Below are 7413 nucleotides of genomic sequence, written 5' to 3' on the forward strand. Positions count from 1 at the left end.
TATTAATAGATTCAATTAATAAGAAATGAATACATTTAATATTATTTTAATTTAATATAAAAATTAATATTGCTAATTTTATTAATTAATAGGTAATTAATTTAATAGGTAATTTTTCTTAGTTTATTTTTAAGTAACAAATGTTTTTTATGGTAAAAGGTAATTAATGCATTTTTTTGTATTTTAATTTAAATTTTTCATTTCTTAGTTTAAGTGACAAAAGCTTTTTTATGGTTTTAGTTTATTATAATAACCCTGTTTTTAATGAAATCTAACAGATTATTTTATGAAAATGTAGAGAACTAAAACAAAATGTTTTTTTTTTTTAGTGTTCAATGATTATTTCTGTCTGTATTGTTTGTATAATCACTGTGACTCATAACCATCTTAACTTTTGTTTAATATTTAAGTGATCCAGATAATATTGCGTCAGATTTTCCTCTAGTTCTTTCTGTCACACTTTCAGTTTCTTCACAGAACTCTCCAGACGTTCTTTCTCTCTCCTCAGAAAGAATCATTAACCTGAATGTTTGTCATCTCACTCCAGAGGTTGTGTTTAAAGGATCGACACAAACGTACAGTACACGAAGATCCCTGACTTTGAACAAACACACTTGAGCTGAGCAAATGAAACGCTGGCATACACAATGCTAAGGCTTTGTTTAATAGCTTTACTTAAGATTACAAAGATTATTGTGAACTAAAGTATTTGATGCAGTCCTTAATTTACATTAGCCATCCCAAAAACATATACATTTTCATGTTAAGCAAAAGATATTCACTGTTTACGACTCCTAACCTCTTAGACTGAAAGCAAAATATGATTTGACCTCCTCGTATGTGTTTCATATTTCCAAAGGTCATAAATAAAAATGTTTTTTTTTTGTCAATAAAATGTATACTTCTTCTCAAAATCAGGGTTATTATAGTTAACTACATCTAAAACCATTACTAATAATAATAATAACAACAAATAAATAAAATGAACATTAACTGAAATATAATATATATTAAAAATTAACAATATACAGTAGTCAACATTTGAAGTGGATCAAAAAAGTTCATCTAAGACGAGAACACTTTTAGGTTTTTTACGACAAATTTGATGAAAGGTTTTGACTTCAAATGTTAACTATAGTATATTTCAGCTACATTTATTTTATTTCAAAAACTAAGAAAATACAAACAAAATGACCAAAACTCTAAAATTAAAATAAAAGTGGAAAATAATAAATAAATACTATATTAGTATCTCAGAGTTTTTTTTTGATGTGTGTTTATGATTTAATGACCACGTTTATAGCACTTAATGCTGATTTTCACCAGGAGATGGAGACATTTATGCCTTCTTTTTGTTTAAAATATCTTGAAAATTCTGTGTGGTGATTTTATTATTTTAGAGAATATTTTTATTGCTATTCCAAATGTTTAAGTTCAGCTCTTTCTAAACAATAGATTTTCTGTGACAAAAAAAAGCTAAATTTTTTGGTCTGGCTGGCTATTGGAATATTATATGTGGTCATATATCAGTTTAGATAACTATATCATACATGTTTCATAATAAAGCTACCATATGAAGACAGTTGGACAATCATTTAATTTGCTTTGATGTTTTAATATGCTGGTTCACATTGATTCTCTTGCAAGAAATTCAAGAAAAAATTCAAAGAAATGTTATTCATTTACTTTCTCCTCTTAAAACGTTTAATAAGCTGATAAAGTTTGATGTGCTTTAGCTGTACTGAGAAATGATTAACGTTATCAGAACGTTCCGGCAAGGTTCTATCAACGTTCTTCCAGTAACATTACTAGAGCGTTCATTCAACATTATCTGGTCTTAAAAATAAAGGTGCTTCACGATGCCATAGAACAACCTTTTTTGTCTAAATGGTTCCATAAAGAACCTTTAACATCTGAAGAAGGTTCTTCAGATTATAAAAAGCTAAGAAAGAGATGGTTCTTTAAAGTACCTTTGACTGAATGGTTCTTCTGTGGCATCTCTGTGAAGATCCTTTATTTATTTATTTTTATTTTTTTTAACTGTGTGTTTATTGAACCTTTTTTTTAACAAAACACTGTTACATAACTTTTACTTACAATATTGATACATGAAAAGTAAATAAATAAACACTAAATTAAAAATAAATACAAAAGGATCCTTTATTTTTAAGAGTGCATGTACGTTGTTTATTTTTCTGAAAGGTTTCAGTGGAATGTTCAGTTGTAACGTTTTTTTAAAAGTTTCTTTTTTGTTTTAGAACGTTTAGAAAACATTCCAAATGTAACGTTCCCACAGTGTTTGGAAAACGATCAAAACGGAAGGTTCCTTTGATGTTACAATAACCAAATTAAAATGTGTTTTAAAAGTTTTAAAAAGCTGGACGCCAAAATTCAATTCATGTTAGAAAAAAAAACCCCGTTCTTTTTTTCTGGGAAGCACATAAAGATTCTTTACGCATAACGATAAACCATTTTTAATAGACGACCGAATGCAGTCATAAAGCGTGTGCTCAGTGCTTGTTTATATATTTCTCGTTTATGTGAGGTGAATGTTTGATCTGTGAGAGATCTGCATGTGTTCTTCAACAGATCCGCTCGACTCTCAGCTTCACATTCATTCTTTTGCTGCATGTTTTGTCAATAAATGAGTCTAAAAGGTCTGATTGAATAGCATCCTCTTTGAATAAAAGCATCTGCTTTCACTTGTTGCTTTTTGCGGTTTAAAAACAGTTTATCATTTCTACAGACTTCTGAGATATACTGGGGTTAATTAGGATAAATATTAGAGTAAATTCAGGTCAATTGAGTCAATTTTGAAATTACAATGACTGTAGGCCTATATATAATATTTATATGTAATCACATTAGACATATATACTGGATGCAAAATCATGTATCAAACAGTACTGCATTTCAAAATTGTACCTAGACAGCATTTTTAGGCAACTTTGTTATTTTTATTGACATAATTGTTTTTACACCGATGCTATAGACACGATATCAATACAAATAGGGATGGATGGAGATACAAACCCGATTCCAAAAAAGTTGGGACACTGTACAAATTGTGAATAAAAACAGAATGCAATGATGTGGAAGTTTCAAATTTCAATATTTTATTCAGAATACAACATAGATGACATATCAAATGTTTAAACTGAGAAAATGTATCATTTTAAGGGAAAAATAAGTTGATTTTAAATTTCATGGCATCAACACATCTCAAAAAAGTTGGGACAAGGCCATGTTTACCACTGTGTGGCATCCCCTCTTCTTTTTATAACAGTCTGCAAACGTCTGGGGACTGAGGAGACAAGTTGCTCAAGTTTAGGAATAGGAATTTTGTCCCATTCTTGTCTAATACAGGCTTCTAGTTGCTCAACTGTCTTAGGTCTTCTTTGTCGCATCTTCCTCTTTATGATGCACCAAATGTTTTCTATGGGTGAAAGATCTGGACTGCAGGCTGGCCATTTCAGTACCCGGATCCTTCTTCTACGCCATGATGAGATAGATAGATAGATAGATAGATAGATAGATAGATAGATAGATAGATAGAAGATTGTTCTGTATTGAAGTTAGAGAGTCGTAAAAAATCTTCAGATCAGTGGGAAATAGTCTACTATTTGGTACAGTCGATATACATTTTGCTTTATGTATATGATATTTCCCTAACAGAACAAGAAGTTGCTCAGAGCGCGTCTGTCATGCAGTCTGTAGGGCGCTCGGAATGCGTGCAGACGCAAGCTGCGTGAGCGCGTAGTGGGCGTGGTTTGTCCGCAAGCCCCGCCCCACGCTCCGCCGAACACACACTTCTCGCTCAGCTCAGAGCCGCAGAAGTCAGTCACGCAAGAGCCGCGCTTCCTCGCTCGCGTCTGTGCGGTAGAGAGGGTTCTGCTGTTCCGTGAGCTCTCCTCCGCGTGTGTGACAGTGCTGTGTGAGTGTGTGTGTGAGAGAGAGAGAGTGTGTGTGAGAGAGAGAGAGTGTGTGTGAGCTGCAGTCATGGCTGTGGACGGAACGGAGCAGCGCGCGCTGCAGTATGAGCAAACTTTGGTGAGTTCTGTTTCTCTCTCTCTCTCTCGTGTTTTCTCGTTATCTCTCAGACTCTGATTGTGTTGATCAGTCGTTCTCGGCTGTATAGAGCTGTCAGTCGTGTTTGTGACTCTTGACTTGTTGATGAGTGTCTGCTGCTGTCTCGGACTGCTGTGTGAAGGATCTCTGTCGGTTTTTAGTTCATGTCAAAGTTGAGTAACAATTATGATTCATAAGTCATGACATGATCTCTCATTCTGTGTATTTCAGTGGTGCAAAACAATATTTGTAGTAATATTAAAATAATTATTCAAGATTTTCTATCTATCTATGTGTGTGTGAGTGTGTGAGTGTGTGTGTGTGTGAGAGTGTAATTGTGTGTGTGTGTGTGTGAGACTTTTACAGCAATATTTAAACGACACCCGGGTCATTCTTGGTGTACCCAAAATGGTCCCTCACTATCGACTTCAGGCATTTCTCTGGAGGAAGTAAAGCTTGGCTGTTTGGTCCCTCTGTCACAGTTCATCTAATGCATGTAGTAGCCTCGTGCCTCTGATAAGCACAGCATTTTAAGCTGGTGCACCGCTAGAGTAACTTTGTTTTCGTTTTGTGCAATCTGCAACAGTTCCGTTCCGTGTAACAGAAACACTCGGTGTAGCGGAACCTTTACGATTAATTAACCGTGACGTTTTAAAGCGCGGTTAATCGCTGCATCCCTAGTATGCTGTTTATAATGAATGCCAATAGCCTAATTTGTGTTTTATTTTATAGTTTAATATATATAATTTTATGACTACGTATTTTTCATTCTTGTTGCGTTCTGAATACCGTTAAATTTAAAATATTTGTTGTAGGGAAGTAGGCTATAATGTTTATATTTACCAGTATTTTAACATGCATGTAAATTACATATAAATTAATGTAGCCCAATTGTTTGCAATTACAAGGTTAACGGGTGTTTTTGGAGTAAGAGATTCCTCTGTGTGGCCGGGTTCGTTTCGCCGTGTCGTAAAGTTTCAGTGTAAAATATACCAAAGATGGAAAGGAACCTTTACGATTAATTAACCGTGACGTTTTAAAGCGCGGTTAATCGCTGCATCCCTAGTATGCTGTTTATAATGAATGCCAATAGCCTAATTTGTGTTTTATTTTATAGTTTAATATATATAATTTTATGACTACGTATTTTTCATTCTTGTTGCGTTCTGAATACCGTTAAATTTAAAATATTTGTTGTAGGGAAGTAGGCTATAATGTTTATATTTACCAGTATTTTAACATGCATGTAAATTACATATAAATTAATGTAGCCCAATTGTTTGCAATTACAAGGTTAACGGGTGTTTTTGGAGTAAGAGATTCCTCTGTGTGGCCGGGTTCGTTTCGCCGTGTCGTAAAGTCTAGGGGCGTGGCTTCTAAAGCAGGGTGTTTTCAGGGGCGTGATATTCAAATGACGATTGTTTTCTGCCGCCACATTTATCAACGTGCGATCATTCGGCATACGAATGTTTCATGAATTCTGTCGTAAGTTGATTTGTGCGCACGGATCTGCACTAGTTTCTGATAAATGTGGCCCATTGTATGGGTCAAAATTATAGATTTTTCTTTTATGCCAAAAATCATTAGGATATTAAGATCATGTTCCATGAAGATATTTAGTAAATGTCCTACCGTAAACCAACAATACAGCACACAATAATAATAAACAAAAGACAAACAGAAGTCCATCTCTCCCATTGCTCTGTAAACATCCACGACAGTGTTTCTCTTCTGAAAAGAACTCATGGAAATAGATCGCAAAAGTATTTCATGTTTTCAGTTTGTACCTTCTTTACATTTCTTTTGGACCTGGGGCAGAGACTTTGGAAACATGGTGAAAAAAAGTATTGTTGGTTTTTACTTCTGAATAATACTACAACACGGATAGTAAATAACGAAGTTAATGAAGTAGCCTATTGTTAATATACGACTAATATTGTATTCAACTTTCAGATGATGTATAAGTCTTAATTTAAAAAAATTGACCCTTATGACTGGGTTTGTGCTCCAGGGTCACATATTAATTATACTAATAATGATATATTAATTTAAATCATTTTAATTTTAATTTCATCCTGTGGGCTCCTTGGAAGTTTGCTGAGGGCACCTAATGGCCTCCAGTCTTTGTCTCGCTCTCTCTCTCTCTCTCTGTCGCTCTCTCTCTCTCTCTCTGTCTCTCTCTCTCTCTCTCTCCATCTAAGTAATATAATACAGTAATATGGCCTAATATAATGTAGATGTGCTGGAAACATCAGATCAGGGTTTGTGTGCAGTGGCGTCTGGAGGTGAAGGAGTCAGCTGTGTCTGTGCTGTATCTGGACGTCTGACATTGGGTTACTGATGGTTCGGCTGATAGTTTTGCTGTCGTTCAGAGCTCAGCAGGAGTTACTGAAGTGCTGCTGATTAAATATGACTCGTTGTACGCTAGTTTATGGCGGGTGAATTATTGCTCGTTTATTTTGCTCAAAAACACCCGTAGCCCAAAACTCATCAGGTCTCCACAGGAGTTCATTTATGTGTGTAATTAATTAGCAGAAGAGCTCAGTGTGCGCTTACATAACTATTGTTTGGGGGCACAATTATCTTCAAAAAAAGTGACTGAAATCTGGGACCTCATCAAAATGAAAAATGATTTGTAATGCAATGTTTTCCTTTTTCTTTTTTAAATCTACAAATTTTTTTGTTGTTTATATTTTACATATTCAATGTGTGCATTTTTATACATATACATACATATACACATTTTTAGATTTATATATTTATATTATGTTAATAATAGCCTATATTATTTACATGCACACACATACATATATGCATAAATGTAAACAAATGTATAAAAATTATATGCAATTTTTTTCATGTATGAAAAAATAGAATGTGTGTGTGTGTATATATTATTTATTTTATATTTGACATGTTCTATGTATATAATATATACATACGTTATGCATACATGCATAAATATACATGTACTATACATACATGAATGTAAAAAAAATTATATGTAACTTAAAATGTGTTATTGATTAATTATTATAAGCATGACATTTATGTATCTAGATATATATCTTGCATATGTCTCTATGTAAATAGCTAAATCTTTAAGTAAACGTGTGCTGTTGGCCATAAACATGGTTTCTGTATCAGTAATTATGCAACCAGGAGCTCTGCTGAACAAACACAATCTCTCTCTCTCACACACACACACACACACACACACACACACACACACTCTCTCTCACACTCTCACATACACACTCACACTCTCACACACACACACACACACACACACACACTCTCACATACACGCACACAAACACACTCTCACATACACACACACACACA

The 7413-nt window shown here is 33.9% G+C and overlaps 1 protein-coding gene across 1 annotated transcript in view; it reads left to right on the forward strand.

Moving 5' to 3' along the window:
* The first annotated feature begins 3846 nt into the window (after positions 1–3846).
* The window catches only part of LOC107568880 (chloride channel protein 2-like), a 69657-nt gene continuing 66090 nt past the window's right edge, over positions 3847–7413 (forward strand). The window contains exon 1 of the mRNA XM_016254876.1: positions 3847–4050. Within this exon, the coding sequence (XP_016110362.1) occupies positions 4000–4050 (51 nt within the window). The 5' untranslated portion in view covers positions 3847–3999. The remainder of the gene's footprint in view (positions 4051–7413) is intronic.

This window comes from Sinocyclocheilus grahami, unplaced genomic scaffold (assembly GCF_001515645.1).
Source record: "Sinocyclocheilus grahami isolate Dianchi unplaced genomic scaffold, SAMN03320097.WGS_v1.1 scaffold1289.1, whole genome shotgun sequence".
NCBI classification, from domain to species: Eukaryota; Metazoa; Chordata; class Actinopteri; order Cypriniformes; family Cyprinidae; genus Sinocyclocheilus; species Sinocyclocheilus grahami.